Source organism: Emys orbicularis, chromosome 2 (genome assembly GCF_028017835.1).
Source record: "Emys orbicularis isolate rEmyOrb1 chromosome 2, rEmyOrb1.hap1, whole genome shotgun sequence".
Lineage (NCBI taxonomy): Eukaryota > Metazoa > Chordata > Testudines > Emydidae > Emys > Emys orbicularis.
Window position 1 is genome coordinate 68,847,526 of NC_088684.1, and position 26,916 is coordinate 68,874,441.

Here is a 26,916-nt window from a genome sequence, read left to right on the forward strand (position 1 = left end):
AGAGACAGAACACTGGGGACCAGATGAAACACTGGCCCATCTGGCAATTCCTACATTCATGTGATTGCATTCTGGGTATAGACAGTTTCACCAGTTCCCTTTTGCAGCCAGTCAAGTTCTCTTGGCTGGGTTTTTCATGGAGCAAAGGGAAGAAAATATAATTAAAGAATAAAATGTGATTGAAAACCCACAAACACTGGCCTATGGGGTCAGGGGCACATATAGGAGCTGAAACTATTTCTAATTGACTATTTTTAAAATTGATTTGACTTAAAGTCAATAGTGTCCATATAAGGATATTTGTCAAATACGATGGCAGGTTTCCAATTTAAGGGTTGTGGGAGTTGCACTTTTATATTAGTTTATTTGGCTTATTTTTCAGTCATTAGCTTTAGCATTTCTGACCTTAAGTATAAGCTTTCCTGTAGTCTTAATTTTAGAAATATTTCCTGTGATGAGACTATTAAATATTACCAATCCAAAATTGTCATGGGAGCCCTGCTCAACCATGCGTTGGAGCATGCTCAGTGCAGATATTATATTAGGGGAATTTAGCTGCTAAAATTGAAGTCTCTACTGAGCATGGATGAACTGTGATTTTTCAAAGGCTTATAACTTCACCAAATTTGGGTGGATTTTCATGGGGATAGTAAAAGGCAGATTATTGACACAAAGGTCACACCCTGCCAAATCGTAAACTCTAGCTCCAAAGGTTTCATAATGGCTTCCGTTGGGAGGGAGAGAAGCAAGTGGGGAGAGGACCATCTAGGAAGGAGCAGGTTCCTTATTTTGTTACCTTGACCACCTTCCTCTCTGATTACTAGTTTTCCCTCTGCCTCTATGCAGTCCTCCTTCATACTCTTTGAATACACCTTCCCTGTCCATGTCTCCTCTGACCCATTAGTTGCTGCCACCTCAGCCTCATTTCCTCATCCTTCCCGCCTCATTTGATCTTCAGCCCTGGAACAGCTCTTTTGCTCACCAAGATGATCACTCATTGAATCTTGTTCTGAATAAAAACTCTTGCATCTCAGGTCTATTCTTTCAGCACTCCCTCTCTCTAACCATCACCTAATGCCCATCAATGTTGCTCCTTACCCCCTTGCACAGGCCTTCCATGACACTTGGTCCATCACTGGCCACTGCCAGGATTCCTCTGCTATGGTCAGTCCCCTCTTCCGCTGATTTTCCTCTGGCACTACTGCAATGTGTTTAAAAATAGTTATATCAAAGTCCTACTTCACATGAGAAAAATAGGATATTAAGAACATCATTTAAATACAATGAAAGCATGTCTGTAACTTCTCTGGTAGTAGTAGGAATAAATGAACACCGTGTTCTTTCTTTCTAGGGGCAAGGTTAAGAAACTGCTTTGATTACGAAGAGAGTTTGACTCAGTTTGCCTAATTCTTTTAACAGAAGATGTTAAGTAAAAGTGAATCCCATACTTCATGGCAGGAATCAGTGATTAGCTCGACCTGGCTGACTTACATATTAGAAGAATGGACTGGTGTGGAGTGCCACTATTTATACTATATCGGCTTCATCTTGTGTGTGTTAAACATAATATTTGCACCTATTTTAATTTTTATAAGCGTTAGTTGCTTTTTAAATCTTCTCCTGCACATTTACAAGAGAAAGAATGGCCTAGATGAGGATTTCTCCAATAAGTCATGGGACAACGGAAGGTTCATGGTGGCATCCATATTTAGTATGTATGGAAAACTGTGGCACGGTAAGACATTTTTCTCTCTGAACACTATTGTGTTGTGAGATGCTATCATTTGATTATTAAAAACTGGTATCCTGAACTTTTTGTGGCTGAACTATAGTTACACTCAGATGGGGTTCACTGTTGACATTTCCTGGGCACTTTGAGCCATCATAGATAATAGGAATGATGGAGGCTTTCAGCTAGGCCACTGGATCTTATCCAGTCCAAGTTGGTAGTAACAAAAGCTTTTATCAGCTGATGCTGTTTGTTACTCCCTGGCTGAGTCTACACTTGACTTCTATGTAAAAATGTTCTTATCATCATTGTGACTCTCCCTCTCGTAGCAGTGATGGGAAATTTTTAAGAAAAAGCCCACTGTAGAAAAGGAACATAAGTACTGGTGTGGGCTTATAAATATTAGAACTGCCAGACACATGATAGATTGTAGGTTTTTTGCTAAATTAGAATTATAGGCATAGTGGATGAAGTTAATGCAATAGACACAGAGCCTGAAAAACTCCCCGATACAGAAAGTTTCTAATTTCTATGACTTCCGCTATCTAGAGGCTGATATAAAAGATGAAACCCACAAACAGAGACCAGGGTCAGCATCCTAGCAGAAACGTTTGCATTCTCCCCTTTCCCAACAGTTTGGGGTTAGGGGGCCTTGCCTTCTCAGTAACACAATAAACAATTTCAAGGCCTGCAATAGGTGCACTGGAACCAAATTCTGCAGTAACAACCCCTAAATTCGGTGCCAATATTAATAACTCATTCACTACTAGAAAATACCCTTCATTCTCCATGTTTTCCCCTGCCACGACACACACAAACAGAACCTGTCATTTATAGCTGAAAATACTCCTTAATGTTGAATTGAATAGTGATTATTTGAGGTTGGGATTTTGATTAAACTCTCCAAATGACCCAGGAATGGGATTCCCTGGATTTTGGCTCCTACAATGTTGGCAAGGCAGTCTGAGTAAGAATGTCCCTCTCCCACCCCCACCGTGTATCAGGGAAAGTGGCGCACATAGCTGGCTTCATTGGGCCTTGGCTGTTGTGCCTTGGCAGCCCAGCCCACCATCCTACACTTCTGTCTCCTTCCACTCCTTGGCACTCATAGGGAGAGAAGGAGGCAGAGTTCCTGGGGCCCTGATTGAGATGAGCAGAGCAGTTTACACCTCTTACAGGTAATGTTTCAGACTCTCTGTAGACTCAAGAAGACATTACTGCATTGATTTACACACTTCACATTGTCAAGGTTATCTCTGCAACCATAAAGGCTAGAAACAATTAAAAAAGGGAGCGCAGGGATTCTGGAGCACAATTGTGTGCCAAGGAGTAAATTCTGCATCAGATTCTCCAATCATTGAATACACTGGAACCTGCTTGAGAGTGAAAGTAGGCAGCATATTTTGGATATATGTTTGCGATACAATATGACAGCACAAAAGACCAATGCATCACATCTGAAACAGGGAGTTGTTAATAATTCCTCACCTGTATGATTTGGTGAGACTATTTATCATGTTACCTGCTGCTCAAAGTGCACAAATTTTGGTGTGGATGAGAGGGGAGTGTTGAAGCTTCCAAGAATTTCCAGACACACACTAGTTTTGAGGGGTAAAACTAAGACACACAAGCATCAACACTTCATTTAAATGAAAGGGTTCACTCCTTTTGGTCTTGAATTCCCTCCCCCCTTCCCTGCCCATGAAAGTGTAAGGCCTTTGTAGCAGAATCAGTGTATTTCAGCTTCTCAGAATATGTCTACACTATAGTTAAAACCTTGCGGCTGGCCTGTGTCAGCTGACTTGGGCTCGGGCTCAGTGGCTGTTTAATTGCGGTGTAGACATTCGGGTTCGGGCTGGAGCCTGGGCTCTGGGACCCTGCGAGGGAGAAACCAGTACTTAGATTCTGTACAAATAGATGGGAAAGCCACTTATACCTTTTTTCTAGTTTTAATTTGTGAGTAAGCTGCTACTTTTACATTGTCTTTTTAGACTAAAATTACACTTTGGGATGAACTGAGATGCTTTTTTAAACAAATACAAGGAAATAGTTAATATCCTTAATCCATAACTAAAGTATATATACAAATACACTGTGAAATAACATAGTTGAAAAATCACTTCTTATTTCATTTACTTGTCATGACCTCTGTGTAATTTTTTTTTTTTTTGCAAATGTTCATAACATTGCAAACACCTAAAGCAGAAAAGGGAACTGAAATATTTAAAGAACTCTTGTTGTGTCACTGTCAGCTCTTGCAGGAGAAATGCAGGACTCTGAACCTGCATGTTAAAAGAAGAAAAGCTTCCAGCTTGGATTGCATTCCTTTATAAGGCAACCTCCTGTCTCAAGAAACTGCCCCAGAATATCCCCACACTTGGCATATTTCTTTTATTAAGAGACTTTCTTTTGTTAAACCAACCAGCTTTTGACAGGTCCTTGACTGATCTCTATATCTTTAAACATGTACTTTTTGTAAATTTAAAGTGGTATGGGTATTTTGCTAGTAGTTTAAGTTCTTAAACAATATTTTTTCTTAATTTTCTTTTTAAAAGCCTTGGTTCATATTTTTAAAAGCAAATACCACTTCTGAAAGCAGGTAACCCTGATGTCCATTAGGAATAAAATCTGAAGAGACGGTTTTTGACAAACAGTAAAAAGTGGCCCAATCAGGAGCCTTGGAGCTCTCTAATCAGAGGGTAGGGATGTGGTTTATGCCCCAGTTGGGCTTCATGGACCCCAGTCCCAGCTGCTGTCTATGAGCTGCTAGGTGGAGGACTGGAGTGAGATAACTCCCAGGACCCCTGGTTTCAATACCCCTGGGGCCTGACAGTGGTGAGGAAAAAGGATGGGGGGTTCCATCCAATTTTTTGTTTAAGGAACCTCAACAAATACATTCAGAAGTTTCAGTTCTGCATGTTAACTTTGGCTTCCATAAGCCCTTCACTTTCGGTCACAGATTGGTTCACAACTCTTGATTTAAAGAACACGTAATTTCATATATTGATTCATCACACTTATTGAAAATACCTTTATTTCATATCCATCACAGAATTAATTTGCTGATATCTTTCCAAAAGGCACATTCTAATAAAGAGGAATCTGTTTTACATACTTTGGTTGTGAGAAGGGCCCTTGCTGATTAGCTAGATAGAACTAAAGGTTTTCGAAAATCATGTATATTATTTGTGTCTCATGCTAAGAATCATGTGGGTTTTATGGTTTCTTCACAGACTATTTCTAGATGGATTAAACAATGTATTATTGAATGTTACATATTAGCAGAAATTCCTGTACCTACTTCAGTACAATCACATTCTACTAGAGTTGTAGCAACTTCTTTTGCTTGCCATAAACAGGTCGCCACCGCTGAAATTTGAAGAGCTGCAACCTGGAATTCTGTACACACTTTCACCAGGCAATATGCTCTGGATTTGGTTGCTATGGCTGATGCTACATTCAGGAGAGTGGTGATTCAGTCACTGTTCAATGGGGACTCTGTTCCCACCTCCGGACTATTATCAGCACTGCTTATAAATCGAAACTATAAGTGGGAATATAGTAGAAATAGAATAGGTCCAAAAAAGGACACTGCAGATGATGAGAGCCATGGAAAAGCTTGATGAAAAATATGATGAAAGATTAAAATGATTAAGAGTATGTAGTTTAGAGAGAAACTATTGAACAGTATAGAGAAGTTAATCATGTGCGTCTAGTTACATTTTCACCATATTAGAAGAAGGGAGAAATTAAAAGCAACACATTTATACTGGATAAAGAAAATTATTTTTACACAATGCATCATGAAACTGGAGAACTAAGTGCCACAGTGTATTATGGAGGCAAAGAGAATTAGACAATTTTATCTGAATATGAATATCCACAATTCTATGAGGTTGAAAATGTATTATAGATATAAACTCTTGTGCTTCAGGACACAAGCCAACTTGTAACTGCATGGTTAGACATAACCCTTTCTCCAGATATGTTTTTTGGTAATCGTCCATTGTGGAGGTTTGGAGCATCTTCTGTTGGTCACTGTTAGAAACAGGCTACTGAATTAGATGGACCATTGGTGTAATATTGTGTAGCATTTTCTATGTTACCACTTTCCAGCAGCTTCACTCTTAGGATTAAGTTGGGCAAAAGGCTTGTGCAGGCCTTCCAAGGTGAATTTCCCAGTATGGGCACTGACATAAGTGGGGCTTCTTATGTTGACTTCAAAGGTTATTGAATTGGGCCCCATGTGCTCAAGATTCTCCTAGGATTCATAATTTAGGAATAATGGTCAGCATAATGCAGCTGCACTGCATGTTGCATCAAGAAAAATAACTAGGATAGTACTTAATAAACTAACGGGTTTTAAATAAAACCATTAGATTTAGTTGGAAAAGTTAGATTATTGGGGAAAATAATTGTCTATTCTTCAGAGAATAGACAAGTATGATTTCAGGCTTCTAATGGGGAAAATACAATATAACTGTTCTTGACAGAACTTTGCACTAAATCAAAAAAGATATAGTAGTGAAAGCTAACACAGAAACAATACCATAGGTTCTTTCTGATGGGGTAGATTTGATAAGCAATTTCCATGACAGCTCATTTTGTTGCACTGTTCAAGACTGGCATCTGAGCCATCAACCGTGTCTCACTGAGTGACTGAAATTTATCATGTTAAATCCTGATCTACCAAAAGCATTCTTCACTCTCTGTCTCTGAGTGAACAAGGTCAGTTTCTAACTTGATGGGTTTTATGTTTACATTACACTTGAATAGGCACAAGTGACTAATGAGATTACTGAATTTTTGAAAGCCAGTTGAGTCTAGATGATCTCAAGCTTCTTCTTAGCTCTTTATTCTCACATTGCCTTCCAGTGAGTAGACTGTGCAAGTGCTGAGCTCTTCCCCAGTGTTCCAGACCTCCTCTAGTGTAGTTCCCTAAAGCATCCCTGGACTCATAAAAATGGCTGAGAAACAACTGAGAAGGTTTAGAGGAAAACAATGGCCATTCACATATCTCTGATTGTCACTGATCTCTGAGCTGTCATCCACAAATCTGAAGCTGGAGGAAATAACCCAGCATCTCCAAAGCCAATACTTGAGCTGGTGCATTGTTAGGTCAAGTCGAACAGTTAAAGTTAGTTAATAGGACATGGTATTTTTCAGTTCACTAGGCCTTTCTTTGTACTTCCAGCCCTATAGTCATTCTAATTATGTGGTGATTTTTCTATTGTTTTATTACTGTTTTAGTCTTTGACATCCTTTTAATGAGCATTGGCTTCATGGTTTTATTTTGTGTTTGGGGTTTGTTTTTACTCATGATTTCACTTTCAAGTTCTAGATATTTTTTCCCCCACTTTAGATTTGCCTTGAGTAGGATTTTTTTTTAATCCCATCCATGTGTCTCTCCTCTAGGTCTGAAGTGTTTTTAGTTTTCAGAGCTGTAGCATATACAACTCTGGAAAACTATGAGAAGGCTTATTCATTTGAAGTGGTGCTCAATAGTCTGTAGATTCATTGGTTGCTAATAACTATCCAAGTGTGACATAAACAAAAAACCCATCGAGTTAGAGAATAGCCTGGATCTTTAGTTGAATACTGTGATGGACTGTACTCCTGTACTCACACTATTGTAATAATCTTTGTACAAAGTATGCCTTGTGAGGTACCATTTGAAAACTCATAATTTGCTGGTCATTATTGTCCTGGTAAAATATGTGTGGTGATATTGTATCTGAAGTTATAACATTCCTTTGTATGATGTTACTGAAACATGTTCCAAGTCTGGGGAGTGGTAAAACCAGTTCCTCAGAGACAAAGGGCAAGCTGACACATCAGCCAAGTATAAACAAGGTCAATGGGCCATTACCTGCTAAGTGGCTATTTATTGGCAGGAAAAAGGTCATGGGCAGAAAACGTACATATTAGCAAAGGTTCCAGAGTACACAGTTTTCCTGGCACCATGCTCCCAGTTAGAAATGCTTCTCAAATGGAGGACAGGACTATAAAAAAGAAGGGGCAGACACCCCATAGGACCTCACCCAACCTCCTCTCTCATGCTCTGTCCATCAATTCAGTGCACTAGAAGGAAAAAAGGAAACAGCCATTACACAGAAGAAGGGGTCCTAACCTAAGGAGTTTGGTCAGTAAGACGGTTGAGATCATGTGGTGAGAATAACTTTGCTTTGAATTTAACATAGTTTGTTAAATTAGGCACTAGTTGCATTTTATTTTTCTTCTAACCATTTCTGACTTTTATGCCTTATTCCTTGTATTCACATAAAATCTATCTCTTTGTAGTTAATAAACTTGTTTTATTGTTTTATCTAAACTAGTGTGTTTGAATTGAAGTGTTTGGGAAACTCCACTTGAGATAACAAGATCTGTGCATATCATTTCTATTAATAGAATGATGGACTTTCTATAAGCTTGTATTGTCCAGAGAAGGGCTGGGCAGTAGAAGACATACATTTCTGGGGAAAATCTGGGACTGGGAGTATGCTGGCATCACCCTGCAGCATAATTCAGGCTGGTAAAAGCCTAGGTGTGACTGGCAGGCTGCAAGTACACACAGACATAACTGGGAGTAACTTACATGCTGGAGGCTGTTTGTGAGCAGCCTACTGTAGCTGATGGGAAGCTACAGTAACTAAGCAGTGTAAAGGGCATCCCAGGCAGGCGTGGAACAGCTACTCACCAGTCAAGATTGTACTCTGGGTATGTCACAAATACCATTTACAGGTAAGAATATTTCCCCTGATTTCTGACTCCTCTTAAATCATGGTTACAATTACAAAAATAAGAACAATGACTCAAGAGTGCACCAATATTTTAGGCCTCTGTGGGCTGACATATGGTTCAGTGATGCAGGAAATCAAGAATAAGGCTGCCATTTTCTCACTGCATTTTGACTATCAAGTGAAATGTTTGACTATCAGAACCAAGAGTTAATTGTTATGCTAAAACTTACTCCTGGTGCAGCTTCCCCACATATTGTCAAGAGTTTCCATAACTCTAGTAAGGAGTTTATGTTATATCACAGGTTGACTGGTATAAAGCTAGTATTGAAACTATTGTACTTTGTACTCTTGACAGGTTATGAGCTTCATGGTATTGAAAAAATTCCGGAAGGACCAGGGCTTATAGTTTATTACCATGGAGCCTCTCCTGTACACTACTGCTTCTTTATCTATACTCTCTATATACAGACGGGAAGACTCTGTTACTCAGTAGTTGATCGCTTCGTTGCTAAGTTACCAGGTAAAGTATTTTTATTGTAAATAAGAGAATTAGTAATATTTTGAATTCTGAGATATTAATTCATACCATTTTAGAGATACATACAAATATTAAGACTTAAACAAAATGCTTTCCAGGTATGCACTACAGAAAATAGTATAATTTCAAGCATTTGTGAAACTCTGTGATCTTTTGAATTTAATTATAGCTAAAGATTTCTAGATTTCAAAAAACTTTGCATGTAGCTTTAAAATAAAAATGAACTGTTCTTTCTGTTCACTTATTATTGGTATGATTAACTGTTGTAAATTGGAAGAATGCAACATTTAACGAGTTTTATTATTGGCTCTTTTTGAGCAAATCCTAAAATATAAACTATTCTAACAAACTTATTTTCTCAGGGTGAGAATAGAAATCCTTAAATAGAAATCCTATGAAGCATCCAACTCTCATTAAGGTTGTCATTAGGAACCAGTAACTTGCATTACACAAGAAAATTTGGACTCGGAACACAAATCTATCCTTGATGTAATTCCATTGAAGTTAATGAAGTTGTACCAAGGGTGAATTTTGCCTATAGTCTTTGTATGTAGTCTTCCAGCACGTTTTCTTTAATAATTTTGTTTTCCTGGCTTCTTCCAATTGATGTTCTGAAAATGAAGATTGTTTACTTGTAACTGAGATTCTTCAAGATGGACTCTGCATATTCACAGTCATGGGATGTGTGATAAATAGGGTAATCTCCTGAAATATCCTGGATGAACTTTACTGAATTAAGTTTAAAATGTTTGGAATCTATTGTATTAAATGAATTGTTTATGTATCCTCGCGGGACAGGGATTGCGTGTATTTCCATGGCAAGGGTAAATATAGCTCCCCCCAGAACTACGAACAATATGGGGTGATTAGTCAAAGTCACACAGGTTCCAAAATCTCTAGAGAAGCACCAGCCACTGGCGAGGTTTGCCTAAACTAGTTCAAACTGGATTCTTCAGGGACCAAGAGACAAAGGAAGGGTTTTTGGTTAAATGGTCTGGTGGTAAACTGATTCAGGGCCTTCTTTCTGATCCAGCAGTCGGACAGGATCTGTGGTCCACGGAAGGTCCCAATCCTTAGGGAAGGTTGGAAGGACTTTGGCCTACTTAGGCCCCAAAAGACTGGGTTCCTGTTCTGAGCAAAGGGTGTTATGAACTTGAAACCATAGGAAAACCCGTGTGGGGTTTGAAGGATTGCTGCTGCCAGAGCCCTTATTGGATTTGGGGTGATCTCTAGTAAGCTTATTAGCACGCATGTAGGTCTTTGTACTGTTTTTAATGTGTTTTCTCTGTATTGCTTTTATACTAGCACTAAAATAAGCTTGTTTAAAAAGAGATGTTTGGTAGATTAATAGTGGTAATTACACTGTTAACCACCTCTGAAGAGAAGGCAAAACAAGCCTGCTTAGGCAGCCTGTGTTTTGTTGGGGATAGTCACAGTAAAGACAAGGAGTGGTTCAACCTGGAAATACCCTGGTCAGAAAGGAGAGAGATGCATGTCTCCACCCAATGGCTCAATCCAAAGGCAATGGCTGGGGAGCCGGAAGCTTGAGAGTGGGTGCCCTTGCTGGACCACTGAGGGGAAATACAGGTGCCCTGAACTGTGACATATATGATGGCTGTGTGTGGGGGGGATCTGTATCAGTGTGAATTGCATAAGTTTCCACAGCAGTGGAAGTAAGTACCCTAGAAACGAGAAGTACAGAGAAAAGTCTCAAACTTTTTGCGAAAGTCTTTGTGAAAAGAGACAGGGGAAGATGAATTATGAACAGCTGAGGAGACCTTGGCTGGTTGAGGTGTGCACAGAAAGGCAGCTCAGCATTGAGGACCTGATGAAAACACAGTTAGTAGGTTTGCTGTATTCTAATGAACAGAAGAGGAATAATGGTCCAGGTCTGCAGGGAACTTCCAGCCCACTGGCAGAGGGTACAGCTGGCAGGGTAAATCTTGGAGCCAGCTCCTTAGAGGGAAGCAGGTAAGTGGCTGGCAGAGGCACTACCTCTTTTCTATGCAGTCTGAGTGCATCACTGCAACTGGGATCAGAGACGGATCTACAAGTAGATCAGGAGAATCTGCAGCTGGAAAGGGACAAACTGCATCTGGAAATGCAGCAGCTAGCAGATCAGGAGCAACAGAGAGAAGACTAGGAGAAACAGCGTAAGTACAAGAGAGAAGAAAAGGAGAAGTATTACCAGCATGAGGAGAGAAAGAAAGACAAACAGCTTCAAAGTCCTAATCCAGTAGGTAGAACTAGTTGTCAGGTACTTGTCCTGGTAAGTGGTATAAACTCCAGATTACTTCCTCATTTTGGAGAGGGGGATGACATAGATGTGTGTCTAAATGCTTTGGAAAGGTTTTCTGAATTGATAGGTCTCAGATGTAATTGTTAACAGGGAATTGTCATTGAGTGGGTATATTTCCAGTGGGGTCCCACCGGGATCGGTTCTTGGCCCTATATTAGATTTTTATCAGTGACCTGGAAGAAAACATAAAATCATCCGTGATAAAAGTTTGCAGATGACACAAATTGGGGGAGTGGTAAATAATGAAGAGGACAGGTCACTGATTGAGAGCAATGAGGACCACTTCATAAACTGGGCAGAAGCAAACAATATGTGTTTTAGTACGGCTAAATGTAAATGTATACCTCTAGGAACAAAGAACATCGGCTGTACTGACAGGATGGGAGACTCCATCCTGAGAAGCAGTGACTCTGAAAAAGATTTTGGGTCATGGTAGATAATCTGCTGAATATGGCCTCCCAGTGCGATGCTCTGACCAAAAGGGCAAATGCAATCCTTGGATGAATAAACAGGGGAATATTGAGTAGGAATATTTTTTCTCTGTATTTGGCACTGCTGTGACTGATGCTGGAGTACTGTGTCCAGTTCTGGTGCTCACAATTCAAGAAGGATGTTGATAAATTGGAGAGGGTTCAGAGAAAAGCCACAAGAATTATTAAAGGATTAGACAACATGCCTTATAGTGAGAGACTCAGAGCTCAATCTATTTAATTTAACAAAGAGAAGGTTAAGGGGTAACTTGATTATAATCCATAAGTACCTAGCTGGGGAACATATGTTTAATAATGGGCTCTTCAGTCTAGCAGACAAAGGTATAACACAATCTAATATCTGGAAGATGAAACTAGACAAATTCAGACTGGAAATAAGGTGTACATTTTTAACAGTGAAGATAATTAACCATTAGAGCAATTTACCAAGGGTTGCGATGGATTCTCCATCACTGACAATTTTTAAACCAAGATTGGTTGTTTTTCTATAATACATGCTCTAGCACAGTGGTTCTCAAACTTTTGTACTGGTGATCCCTTTCACATAGCAAGTCTCTGAGTGACACCCTCTCCCTCCTTGTAAATTAAAAACACTTTTTTATATATTTAACAACATTATAAATGCTGGATGCAAAGTGGGGTTTGGGATGGAGGCTGATAGCTCGCGACCCCCCATATAATAACCTTGCAACCCCTTGGGGGGTCCCGACCCCCAGTTTGAGAACCCCTGCTCTAGCAATTATTTTGGGGAAGTTTAGTGATCTGTGTTCAGTGGCCTGGATCTGAATGTCTTGTATCTGAATATATTCCTCCTCTTCAGACAAAATGTTTGCTGTCACAGAAGGCAATTGAGGGTGATAATTACCTTCCATAGCCAAATCTGAGATCCTCAGATTCGGAAAAGGTAATTGTAGTGAGGGGGCCTGGCCTCACTCCAAGACTGACAGAGAGGAACCACTCTCCATCCCCTGGTAGGCAAAGCCAGGCAAGCCATGCCCACCCTGCTGGAAGCAGAGGGGTGGGACAGGAAGTTTAAAAGGCGGGCCCTGCAGCTCAGTTGCTCAAGAGCCAGAGAGGGAAGCAGACGTTGTTCGTCTGCTGCCGAGCCCTGTGCCTGAGATGGAGTGCTGCTGCACTGAGGACCCAGAGGAGATGGCAGGACTGCTGACAGGCCAGGACCCAGAGGAGCTACTGGGACTGCCACTGGCTGTGTACCTCAGGGAGACGGAGGAATCCCAGGAGACATAAGTACATGCCAAAGGGGTAGTAGGAAGTAGCAGAGGGACACCAGATGATAGTTCGGTTGTGTTGGCAGAATTCAGGTCAGCGTGTTTCAGCCAGGTCCTCACTGACCCAGTGGCAGAACCATCTGCCACTGTTGGGGCCGTGGGCTAGGACCCTGTGGAGTAGGGTGGGCCTGGGTCCCCCTACCCTCTGCAGCTGCCCCACCCCTGGGGTGGCTGCCTACCCACCTTAGGCCAAGAGGCCTGTGTTTGCCTGCTGTCTGCCTGAGCCAGGAGGGCAAGCAATAGACTGCTTACTGCTCTGCCCTGCCCAGAGGGTCAGAACCACTTTAAAACTGCTTCTTGCTCTGCCCTGCCCAGGGGGCCAGAGCCCTGAGACTGCCTCTTTCTCTGTTCCGCCCAGAGGGCCAGAGCCCTGAGACTGCTAATTCTCCATTGAGCCTTGCCTTAATAGATATGTGGTAGTGAGAGGGTATGACCTCCCTCCAAGACTGATGGGGAGGGATGGCCTACAGTAATTATAGACATCCTTTGTGTGGTCTCTTGGAAGGAAGCAAGGCATCCAGAATGTGCATCTGATGCTGAAAACCCCTCCGGACAGGAGACATGTTTGAATCCAGGTTTCCTCTTCAGAACCACCATTTGAATTCTTCCATTAAAAGTCTTACTTTAAAACTAAACTATCCTGACGGTCTACACTATAAATTAATTGCTATCCTTAGCTCTACCTGCAGAACTATGTGAGGGGTTTTAGCATCTGTATTAATGGTCCGGAGAGATTCTGAGTCTCTGGCTGCAGGTGTTGAAAGGAAACCAGGTGGCTGTGGATCACTATACTCCCTTTTATAGCCTGACCTTTAGACTGTTCAGGAATCAGGGAAGGAAGGGTAAGAAGGGGTGTGTGAGCTCTCCAATGTGCACTGCTAGTTAGGTTTCCCCATCAGAGCTGCTTGGCCAGCACATCCCATGAGTGGGATATGCAGAGGCTACTCGAAGGAGAACTTTTCTTTTCTTTTCTTTTAGAGATTGATTCATAGATTCATAGATTCTAGGACTGGAAGGGACCTCAAGAGGTCATCGAGTCCAGTCCCCTGCCCGCATGGCAGGACCAAATACTGTCTAGACCATCCCTGATAGACATTTATCTAACCTACTCTTAAATATCTCCAGAGATGGAGATTCCACAATTGATATCTTATTATACTGTACCTTTTTGGTATACAAGAGTTTTTTTCTTTCTCAGGTGTACATTTATGGGTGAATAACCTCACCTTTTGAAGTTTAATGCTTCAAGATTCTTCACGGTCATTTCTCCACCTAAATTAGGCTACCTGTGATAGGGTATATAAACCCCACACTGGGCTGGAAGGGGTTAAAGGACAGTACTGGGCCCAGGTAGCTCTGTCCCTCCAGCCTGTATTCATTTAAAGTTAAGTGTTTTTGTAAGAAGTGTCTTTAAGACAACTGAAAACAGTTGCTGAGGAACATCTCACTTTCAGTAATCTTTATTTCATTTGTAACTCAAAATCTCAAAGACTAACTTGTGAACTCAGAAAGAAAGAAATGGTTGTAAAATTTCCCAGTATACATCTGTAGTTTCAAAAAATCTTACTACACTTAGCATAGTTGTGTTATTGGAGCAAATTAGAAAAACAGAAAATCTGTGTATGCTACCATTTTTAATCTGTCTCTGGATATTCGGATATATATCATGTTTCCCTGTGTTGTGACTCTTTGCCCCTTGTCCTCAGACTACAAGAAGTTATAGCCTATTAGCCAAACAAAAGTTATTCATTTCACAATAAAGTAATAGTAAAGTTAGGCTTATTATCATGTGTTGTGTGTGTATATATTTCTGGATAAGCAACTATGTGTGACTTTCTTTTAACACATTCAAATCAGGGACGGCACGAACATGAAAGGGCTATTCAAGTTCAAGCTGTAAATTTGTAAAACATTTCTAATTGCCAGTTGAGCCTGATACAAAGTCTCAGAAGTTTTTTAATGTAGCAGTGAAACTATGGACCAAATTCTTCAGCCTTTGTTCAGGCAAGATTCTCAATAAAGTCAAATATTGTCTTTAAATTTGTACCCATCAACAGCTACAGTAGCAGTAACTGAAAAATACAAAGTCCATTCAGCACAGTCCAGTCACCCTGCAGAAACTCTTCTGTTTTTTTATTCCATCTATTTTGCCAGTTCTTTTGTCCAGTGTTGGGTAAAGGTCTCTTGATACCTTCCTTGTCCATCATACTGATTATTATGGCTGGAACTCTGCCACACTTGGAAAGTGCAAGTACATTTCCATGCTACTGTGGGTTGAAGCTGTTACCCCTAATTATATCTGAGTATTTATACCAGATTTATTACTGATGACTATGACATCTCCAGTTTTATCAGATATGTAATATGTAGACACACTTAAAATTGCTGAAGGGGTGGATGGGCATGTGTGTGTTGGAGAGTTTTTGATTAGATTTTATTTTCAATATGTGCAAGTAATAATTATGTAATGAGGTTTAATGCACCATATTGATCTCTACTGGTTATGTTTATTGCAGGAATACAACTGTATTTAAACCTGTTACCTGCAGTGCATAGTGGAAGAGATGAAAGTGTTGAAATTCTGAAGAAAGGCAACTTATTGGGTGTCGCACCAGGTGGAGGTCGAGAAGCATTCTTTAGTGATGAAAACTACAACCTCCTGTGGGGTAATCGCAAAGGCTTTGCTCAAGTGGCCATAGATGCAAAAGTGGTGAGTGGTTTCTTGTGTGTGTATATAAATATGTGTAACCCACTGATCACGTGTGTTACATACCCGTCTCTGTGCCCAAGCCACAAAGAATGTGAGTCTATTACAGCTGCTAGCTACAGAGACTAGCTCTTTAACTGAAGCTTTCAATATTCATGCTTTTCGCTCTGAAAGGCCCTGATTCAATCCCCCAGATGGTAGCCATCACATTAGCACATATGTATACTCTACAACACAGGGATCCAAAGATCAATCAAGTAATTCTGATTTCAAGTATGTTTTGTAAAATGGATCCTCTTTCTGGGATTATAAAATGTGACCTAAGAAGGTTCAAAATCAATTATTTTTATATTAACAGGATTATTATAGTCTAATGTCAAATATAAGAATAGCAATCTTGTGAGACTGTGTATTTGAGGGATAATATAGAGGACTTTGGTTTTAAGATTAATGGTCTGCAGTTAAGTAGCCTCTTATTTATCTGTAAAAAAGCTATTGCCGTATTTTGTTATGTTTTTTAACTTGAGTCCATTCTAGTTTTGTTTAACTTTTTAACCAAAGAATTAGACTGGATATATCAGAACACTTTTAAACAAAAACCGACATTAAAACACTTAATCTATTGTAATCCTATAACAGTGTGAAGTGTCAGCAGAAGATATTTTCTGTAAACCAGATTATTGTATATAAAAGAAATAAAATGAATCTCCCCTAGAAAAGGAATAGTATTGAGAGACTTACTTTGTGTGCTTCAAGCAGCATTTTTCCAAGATTTCAGCCTAGGACACTGAGGCTATTCAATGACTTGGCTATGGCCTGAAGGCCCTATTGTAGTAGAGAGAGCGAGCCTGGAGCACTGGGCCTGGTGCAAGATCTGAGGCCTGAACTACAGGCTGTGAATGAAAGTCAGGCTTCTCCCATCGACATAGCTACTGCCTCTTCCAGAGGTGGATTAACTACACTGATGGGAGAAGCTCTCCCGTTGGTGTAGTAGAGTCTTCACTAAAGTGCTACAGCAGCACAGCGGCCTCGCTGTACGTGTAGCCAAGCCCAGAGATACTGGATTTATGGCTTATTACAGCAATCTGTAATGCACTAACATCCTTTTTTTGTCCTGTGACTGCAGAGGTGTTAGCGGGCCACTTTGCCTTGAATGGTCCCTTACAATATGTGCTAACTACTTACGCTAAACAATCTGTTCCACCTTGCATTTTGCTGTAGTGCTGGGAATACCTTTCCCAGACCTGAAGAAGAGTTCTGTGTGTCTCAAAAGCTTGTCTCTCTCACCAACAGAAGTTGGTCCAATAAAAGATATTACCTCACCCACCCTGTCTCCCCAATGGAATAAAACAGTTTGTTAATTTTCCCTTTGGTCTGGTCTACACTACAACTGCATTGCTCAGGGGTGTGAAAAATCAACACCCCTGAGTGGCGTAGTTATACCAACCTACCCCTGGGTGTAGACAGTGCTATGTCGGTGGGAGAGCTTCTCCCATCGACATAGCTAGTGCCATTCAGGGAGGTGGATTAACTACAGTCTCTCCAATTGGTGTAGCGCATCTTCATTAAAGCGCTACAGCATCAGTAGTTGCATCAGTGCGGCTGCATCAATGCAGCATTTTAACTGTCGACTTGCCCTGAGATCCTAACCCACATGTCAAAGGTATTTTTTGATATAGGACTTTAATTGGGTCCTTGAACTAAAGATAGCTTAACTATTTAAAAAAAAGAAGTAGGGAAATATGAAAAAGAATACCCAAAAGCTAGCACTGAACTGCAATTAGTGATGTTATGGTGCAAGCTACATTCTAGAGAGAGATTATAATTTTACTGAGATAGATTCTATTCATGCTCCAGAACATAGTTTATGTATACATACCATTAAAGTGAGTGTGTGTGTCTGTGTATAAAAATATGATGAATAAGGTTGGTTTTTTATTGTATCAAAACATGCCTTTGTGTGGGCTATTGTAGAAGCAGTGGAGAGCTTCAACATGGAGAATTCTTGTTTTTCCATCTCAAAAATTTAAAGGGTTAGTACTAACACATTTTTTAGTGGAAGGGTCTAAAATAATTTCTTAAAGGGCCCATTTTTAATTTCTCATTTTATAAATTCTCAGATTGGGTTTTCTGAGTCTTCAAGTCAATCTTCAGTCACAGTTACATGCTGTAAATTTGGGAGTTCTTCATACAAAGCAAACGGGTTGAATCCTTGCTTTAAATGGAAAACTGAGTAGATGTCCTACTGTCTGTGTCTCCATAATATAGATTCTGTCATACTCCTATAAGACTGTTGTCCCTGAAATTACTGCCACATAAGTAGTGCAGTGTGATAGGAGACTTAGAAAACATAATTTGGCATTACCTGAAAATATAGAATTATTGACAGAAAATTATAAATGATACCAAAAACATTAATGGACTGAGAAATGGTAAGTTCTCCCTGCAGGAGGCACGTTTAGGAATAAACAATAGCAACTTAAATGCAAAATCTCAAAACTTTTCTTAAAATTTTTAGACCAGATCTTGGGCTGTATCTGATCTGTGCTCAGTGCATCTCAACATGGGAGGTGCAAAAGTAGATTTGTCACCTTTGCACTCTCCTGACCCTGGGGCTACTGGGCCTCAGTGTTGGTGACGCTTTGAGTTTGCTCTATTTTAAGTAGGCTGCCCTTGGCCTCAAGGGACCATAATGGCAACCATGGATCTCCAGGGTGTAGACACCCCCTGGTCATGCTTCCTTTTCCCCAGCTCCTCCTCCTCCCCCATGCTGGGGGTTGGAGAAGAAGGTGTAATGAGAGCTGCTCTGATGTCTCTGGGTCACTTCATAGGCAGAGGAACTCCACATGTGGCTGGTTACGCCAGCTTTAGGAAGAACTGGTGCAAAAGAGGATTGGGCCTGTTCTTTCTAGCAGGCAAATATACTATAGTAAGAACATGGAAGTTATGAGTCTCCCCCCACCTTGTAGTGACTGGTTATGCACCACAGGACATGTGATGGAAATGGAGCAATGGACTTTTAACTTTAAATTTTTGAAAAGATTGTAGATTCCCTTCTTAAATTATGTGGTAGAAATCCGCAAACCCCAAAAGAGGGAAGGGGACAAAGTGACTATTTTAACTGTAAATTGGACTAATTTAAATTCAATATTATATCAGTGGAGTAGGATGAAGAATTCTTCAGGTGTACGGTTGTTTTATGATGTACAAAAGTAGGTTGTCACAAGGTGCCTCTTCAGCTACCCAGTGGGCAGTGCTGCCGAGCCTGTTTTCATGGTCTCTGTCAGAAACTCACTCATGCTGTTTCCCTTTCACCATGTGTACATTTATTCTTCAGTTCCTAAGCAAAACAGAACATGACACGGATATCCAGCAGGAGGAGACTGACACACAGCCTTCTCTTCTCCTCATGGTCACTCTCTGAGCTCCCGTGCTTCCTGTTACTCCTAGGTACTGAGCCAATTGTCTCATTAGCCCAACAGTTAGCACCCAGGTGTCAGTAATCCTCCCACCAGAAATGGGTTATTGGCTTTCAGTTAAGTCAGCAGCCTTCTCTGTGCTGCAGCAACCTCCGTGATCAGGGTGCTATGGGTAGCATTTTGTCACGTAGGTGTTACAATATCCAGCATATGGTATTCTGGCTTATATTTTTTACTGCAGCTTTGTTTGACTAATGAAGAATAGAGCTGTTATAACAGAAGAAAGGCGAAGAGCAAGATTAATGCACAAGTTCAATGTGTCTTGGAAATATAAAACGTGGTCCAAGGAACATCATCCTTCCTCTCTGTTATTAGTCAAATTTCTATCAACTGTATAGATATGACTTGAAAGAGATACATTTTAAAGAAATAAAAGCAGAAGGAAAGAAGGAGGAGTCAGCTTAGCTGTCTCCACTAGGGGCTGCTGCTTCAAAAGAAGAGGAAAGGAAACGGGAGCTGCTTTCTTTGACCAGAACTACCAGCAGGAGTGGAACTGCAGGCAGGAGAGGACCTGGAAGCTGAAAAATAGGACTCCAGCCATCAGTGGTAGAACGGAGCCAGGCAATATTTGCAGGAGAGAGGGGGACAAGATGTTACACTGAGTGAGAAAAGAAGGTGACCTAATGCCAGAGAAGCCTAGTCCGGATGAGTGAGAGATTTGGAACAGATGGCATGATGACAAGATTAAATGAAAAGCATGTTCAGATAGTGTGACTTTTAAAAAAAATTAAATAGTTTAAAAATAACTTATTTCCTGATGTTACTTTTCCCTCTAAGCAGTTGTTGTAGGGATGTTGCACAAGAAATACACTCTCTGTTAAGATGTGGTCTACGCTATAAAAAAGTTTAAGAACCCCTGCTCTGATTCATATCTCTTGGGATAGGAACTGAAGGGGAAGCAAAGTTCTATACCAGGCCTGTACATGGTTGGCACTCGATCTATAATAACAATAATGAAGACACTGTCACAACATAAGATTTAGGAAGAACCTCTGCTGTGACGTGATGTGACCTATACTAGCTCAATATGTGCTTCAGAGAGACAATAATCTGCATCATATTTGAGGGGAAATAATTTTCTGAGAAATTACAACTTCTTAAAACTATTTAGTATTAAAGGCATTAGAAAGGAAACATTTAGTTACGCATGATCATCCTTTCTTGTCCCTTGCCCCAAGATTTGCAGGTGTTTCATAGTTCATTGATAGTCTGTTTTCTATAGAACTTTTGAAAGATTTGGTTACCAAAATAATATATGTCTGGATGATTTTTGGCTAACTCAGTAACTCTGACTTCTTAGGCACTGAAAAAAATTGCTGAACAAACTCATGAAACTGAAAATTCTGATATTTGTGGAATTATTTTTTCTGCTTCTAAATGTTATCCTGTCAGTGTTGTTTTGGTGTTCATCCTGATAATAGCAACATGTGACATAGGTTCTAAGAACCCTCAGAAAATGGAGCCTCACCTGGTACATAACTAGCTGTAGTTTTTCCTAACAAACATGTGACTCCTTTTGAGTTTCTAGTCGTGATAACTTATCAGTTTCATTTTGATTTAATAGGATGCCTATAACCACATGATATAGATGCAATATTTAAATACAAAAACTGAGGCTGAACTATTGTCCAAAGTCTTACCACTTCTTTTTCCTTATTTCTTAGCCCATCATCCCTTTGTTTACACAGAATATTCAGGAAGGATGTAGGACACTTGGAAAAATAGGTAAGATTTACTTCATATGTAGCTTTTCACGTTCTTAGAGTTTTCTTTTATTTATATTTTCAAAATCAACTGTTTTCTGGGAAATACTCGTCTTGTGAATTTCTTTTTAATCTTTTGTTCTCTTTTAATTCTGGAACTGTTTCTTTGTGATGTAAACTGAAGTCCACATTGGTTAGCTAATGTGATTATGCATTTATTGGACTAAACATTAATTGTTCTCTACATGGTGACCCATCTTAACCTGATAATGAATATGCAGGAGGCAATGTAAGAGTAGATAATTATTTTCAAGATTATGTGCCTTACATATTGTTTGATGTACTTTATGTAGCATTTCATCAAACACCCATATCATTTAAAATTTGTTAGTTGCAATCCAGAATCATTATGATTCAGGGACTCTGCTGGCTTCTAAGGTTCTCTCTCAAAATGAAACACCACCCCATCCCACCTTTTTTTTAATTCACAGGGTTTTTTAGGTGGTTCTATGAACGTTCTCGATTGCCACTCATTCCTGTATATGGAGGGTTCCCAGTCAAACTTCGCACATATATTGGAGATCCCATTCTATATGATCCAAATATAACAGCTACAGAACTAGTTGAAAAGGTAAGTTGGGTGTTCTCTTTGAAACTTTCGGGAGTCTACAGTCTTAGTTTAAATGATGTTAGTTAGGTCTGTAGTATCTGACATTAAATTCCATGTCTATTGGTTTCTTATGAAGTAAAACTTTCTTACAGTACATCAGCCATCTTACATAATGTAACATATCTCTGGCTGAAATATCATTTTCTCCTGACACTGTTAGATTCCTCCACAGATTTGTGCATTGTTCTAAACTCGTCACCATCCTCCCTGGCCTTCTCCCTCAATACTTTACACCAGAGGTTTCTGGACTGTGTTCTGTGGACCACTTGCTGTTGGTCTGTGATGAGCTGGCTGATCACAAGGTCCTGGCTGTGCTCCTTGTTTCCAGATGGTAAACTGTCTTAAAAGAAGCTAAAATACATTACATTATTTAAACTTAAGTAAATTAATAACTTTTAGAAATGCCCACACAAAGCTCCGGTGCCCTAACACATACTTAATATTACAACAAAACCTCAGCAGCATTAAAACAATCTTTCAGAGAAGAACTCTCCCAGCCAGCCACCCACAAAAGAGCTTCTTTCCACACATTCATAGTTCCAGAGTGTAAACTTCAGCCCTCGCCAAAAACCCCGTCTAACAGAGTTTGGCAGCTATTTAGAGCAAGTTCTAAAATCTTAGAGCCCTCACAGAGAGTGCCCTGCTATCCGCTACTCTCTCCCTTCTAGTGAAGGGGATTCAGCTTGAGTGCCTCTGGTGACCACAGCTGTGGCACGGTGGCACGGAGAGAGAGGCAATTCCTCAGGTAGGCAGGTCACAGGCTATTTAAGGCTTCCAAAGTCATAACCAACACTTTAAATTCCACCAGAGACCATTACACAAATCCCAGGGCACGGATGGCATGTGTTCCCAGAATGATGCCACTGTGTTCTGCCCTAGTGTTCCTCTCTGAATGCTTTTAATGTGTAGCTCTAAAGATAGCACATTGCAAAAATCTAATCTTGGGTAATAAGGGTGCAAATGGCGGAGGTGGGTCTTTAAAGGATACAAGGTCCTAATCAGACAAAGAACGTAAAAAGCTGACTGGGTTACTGCTGTCATATTATTGTCCAACAGCAGCTGAGTGTCTGCAATCACTCCTAAGTTTTCGTGGGCTAGAACCCACGTCATCAGATGCATGGAGTGGAAAATACAGGAGCAGGTATAAATACATGAAAGGATGGGAGTTGCCTTACCAAGTGTGAGGTCAGTCTAACGAGACAATTCAATTAACAGCAGGATACCAAGGAAGGAAAAATAACTTTTGAAGTGGTAATGAGTAGGGTCAACTGTCTGAAATGGGCCACTCTTTTTTCCCAAAGACATTTTTCCATGGCATGTTAAGTTTGTTTTGCAATAGAAATGACAGGTATCTATAGTCGTCACTTCCCTTTCTTTGGTATTGGAACTGACTAGTGATGTCTCACAAGGCTGTATCCTAAACTGAAACTCTTCAAACACAATCTAGCTTTTGTTTGATTTATGGGAGAGAGGAACAGAGGGAATAACAATTTGTGGGTAGTCTCAGGGACTGTTTGGAGGGAAACAAAGATTTATCTCAGGATATCACATAAGGCTGCAATACTAATTTAATCTTACAGTGATTTTATCAAGTTCTCCTGTAAAGAAGAATGGAAAAGTCTATTTCTAATGAAAAATATATGGAAATAAAATCCCTGAGGCTGGTTTATTTACTTATCCTAAAGGAGCAATGTTTCAGGGCAATGCTCTGTTCCTGTCCTCTGCTGCCCCAGAAACTGGTCACACCCACTTTCTTTTAGAGTTCAGTCTGTATTTTATTACAAACCCTTCTCCCAACACCACTACAGTGCAACATCAGTTTTTAATTCCTACAGTTTTTAGTCCCTCTTTACCAGGACCCTAGGAAATGAGATCTCCCTGTTTTGGGAGCTGTTTCAGTCTGACTCAGCTAGTCCAGTCTTCCCCTCTTGTAACACTTCCTTTCTGGTTTATCAGGTTAGCCAACTGAGGCCTAATTAGTTCCTTGCCTCCCCAGCATCGCTTTCTGATTAGCTACTTGCTAAATCAGCCATCACTGGGAAACTAATTCAGGCTACAGTGATCAGAGTGCTGACCCACCTGTCAGGTCTCAGTGCTCTGTCACAAGAAACTAATAGCAGAAAGGTCTCACATTGCAGGCCATCTTGAAATATGTAAACTCAGAGGTAGTTTCTCTTGATTTTTTTTTAAAATGGAAAATAAATCAAAGAAAATATATTAATACAACATGAAATTAAAGACAGAAAAGGTCGATATTTGCACAGTGATTTGGGGAGATCTTCCAAGAGACAAAAGGGAATTAGATGCCAGTTCCCATTGACTTCCATTGACTGCCCTTTGTGCCTTTTGAAAGTCTGTCCCTGAACCTGTACTACACACATTATAGTCAAGTCCTACTCTTCAGCCTCCTAAACACTAAATACCTTGCAGAGCCCTTCAAAATGTGTAACAAGGACCCACACTCCAGTCACTTTTTCCCTTGCATGGACACATACAAAATAGAGACAAGGTGGGTGAAGTAATATCTTTTATTGGACCAACCTCTGCTGGTGAAAGAGACAAACTTTTGAGCTACACACAGCTCTTTTTCAGGTCTGGGAAAGGTACTCAGGGTGTCACTGCCTAATAGAAGGTGGAGCAGATTGTTAAGCATAAGAAGTTAACATATGTCGCAAGAGACCATTCAAGATGCGGTGGACAATTACCATATCTGCAGTCTTAGGACAAAGGAGAGTTAGTTTGGTCATAGATTGTGTTAATGAGACATAAAACCAGCATCTCTGTTGAGTCCGTGATTTTTAGTGTCTAGCAAGGTTATGAATTTAAGCTCCCAGTCTCATCTTTTGAAGATGTTATGCAGGTTTTCCTTTGATTACAAGGACAGAGAGGTCAGATATGGAGTTGATCATTTCAGGAAAAGTGTTCGCCCGTGGGTGATTAGGGTATTTTTTCTATTATTATTGGGACCAACAGAGTTACAACAACACTACATACAACCTATATAGTTATATCTCTGCAAATGATAAATGTTATCAGACAGATCCTCAGCTGGTATGAACTGGCTGAGGTTCTGGCCTTACTGGAGCCCTGTGGGGGTTAATGCTACTATCAGAAATGTTTTTCATTTCCCGATTCCCATCCATTTAAATAATTTAGAAAATCTTGGCCAATATATGTGCCTAATCTTAGGCTCACTAATCCATAGTTAGGTGCCTAAATAAATAGTCTGATTCTTTCCACAAGTGTTGAACACCCAACTAAAACATTTTTTTGGATGCTGAGGGGAAGCTGTTGTGTCACTTTGGGTGGAATAAGTGGGCCCAGAGAACTGGAGGTGTTTACATGACTGTCATTATACAACATGAACCATTTTAAACAAGGTTTGGGGTCTTGAGTACAGAGACCTCAGGCTGCTTAGTTATTGTGGAAAACACACTAGAAAACTCATGGCAAAGGCTGGAAATGTATTGACTGAGATACACGAAAGGAAAAGAATCAAAACAAGGCAAAAAGCATTGAAATTAAGTGATTATGCAAAACAAACAATCCCTTTTTCAGAGATAAAGAATAAGCGTTAGAGTCTCTTGCTCTGTCAAGCAGCCCATCTTGGTGGGGAAGAGTTAGTTTTGCTGTTGACAAAATAGACACAGGAGGAGATGTGATGGGATAGTAAAAGTTGGGGGAAATATGGCTTTTGTTGATGTTCTCAGGACACAAAGAGGCTAGTCAGGGATATCATCTAGTTGGTCTGGTCAGGTCCCTTACCTCTGCTAGTCCTTCTCTGACTGGCAGAGCTGGATGGACCATCTCGCCTTGTTATGCTGGGGCCATGTGGTGCTTTTGGTCTCTGGATTAGGCAGAAAGCTGAGAGAGAGGACAGTAGTTAGTTTTGAGGGACAGGATGGGACACACAAGAGACAGGAGGACAGAGTTGGATCTCATATGTATCAAGTTGGGGTCCTTGCTGGGGCAGTGTGTTGGTTAAGCCTCTCCACTGGTGTGCCAAGGTCCACATGTCACAGTGAAAATCCCCCAGCAGCAGCAGCAGTAGTGCAAATGGTTTTTCCTTTCCCTCACAAAGTCTCTCTTTAAAAGGACCCCAAAAGGGGGTGATGGGCAGAATAGCCCATACTTTTTTTATTTTGTCCACCAGTTAGGATTAATTTCTGAAGTACCAATTTTGGTCCATTGAGTTCCAGTCCCATACTCCCCTTGTTTATCAGACATGATTTTAAGCACAGGCCTTGGGTGGTATCAGTAGATCCTCTCTGTTTAATTCAGATGTCTCCTTTTTCCTTCTTAAATAATGTTCTATAGAAGGTGATTGTGACAATTATGAACTTTTACCCACTTTCCATAAATTAAGCCCGTAATTAGAGAAGGCCCTCTGGGCCCTAATCATTACAACAGAGCAAGGGGAAGGGTCTAGGCTGAATATTTATCAGATTTTAGTCTGAGCAAAATTACAGTGGATGAGATTTAATATGCCTGAAAAAACAGGCTTTTACATCCTGAACCTCCCGTTTTATTTAATGATTTGATGCATATTTTAATGAATAGTAAACATTTAAAATAGGGTTTGAAAAGGTAATAGCTGTTTTTGTAGGGGGGAACTGCTTTCTAAACCTTGTGGCAGAGGTTTTACATCGGAATAGGATTTCCGCAGTGATAGCTTAGTTAAAAGATCTTTACAACAACTCCAATTGAAAAAACTGTCAAACTTAAATATGAAATTATATCAAGTCACACTTACAGTTTAAGGGCTCAAACCTGCAAATACAAGTGAATAATTTCAATAAAATATGTAGTCCTATTGAAGTTAATGAAACTAATCTCCTGAGTTATTCATGTGCCTCAGGGTTTGCAAGATGGAGTGGTAGTGAGCTAACATTTCCATGGCACTATTGCATATGTAGATCTAGCTGTTTTGTATGCTTGGTTATCACAGGGAAAAATACACTGGTGTGTGGGAATGAGACTATCCCTCAGCATGGTCTTCATGGGATCTTGTGAAGGATTTACCCTTCCTGCCCTCTCCTCCCCCAACGTTTTCCACGGAGTTTTATGTATACCTTTAGCATCCTTGGGAAAACTAGAAGAGAATGATGATTGAAGTAGTCCTTCTTGAAATATAAAAGGTTTCCCCCTCTTTCTTTCTCTTAACAGACAAAGCTTGCCATTGAAATGCTAAGAGACAGACACCAAGAACTACCAGGAAGTATACTAAGAGCTCTGTTGGAACGATTTGATAAACATCAGAAAGAAGACTAG

At 40.3% G+C, this 26,916-nt stretch overlaps 1 protein-coding gene across 1 annotated transcript; it reads left to right on the forward strand.

The window, feature by feature from the left end:
* The first annotated feature begins 1,422 nt into the window (after positions 1–1,422).
* Positions 1,423–26,916, forward strand: LOC135874567 (DGAT1/2-independent enzyme synthesizing storage lipids-like). Its single transcript, XM_065399442.1, has 6 exons — positions 1,423–1,735; positions 8,825–8,989; positions 15,603–15,796; positions 20,937–20,997; positions 21,467–21,606; positions 26,812–26,916. Exons 1-6 carry the CDS (start codon positions 1,423–1,425, stop codon positions 26,914–26,916), a joined length of 978 nt encoding a protein of 325 aa, XP_065255514.1.

Excerpts from the sequence above, each read along its gene's own strand:
- LOC135874567 (XM_065399442.1), top strand. The coding sequence starts at position 1,423 with ATGTTAAGTAAAAGTGAATCCCATACTTCATGGCAGGAATCAGTGATT. Across the intron at positions 1,736-8,824 it reads GTATGGAAAACTGTGGCACG|GTTATGAGCTTCATGGTATT; the intron begins GTAAGACATTTT and ends TACTCTTGACAG. Across the intron at positions 21,607-26,811 it reads CTACAGAACTAGTTGAAAAG|ACAAAGCTTGCCATTGAAAT; the intron begins GTAAGTTGGGTG and ends TTCTCTTAACAG.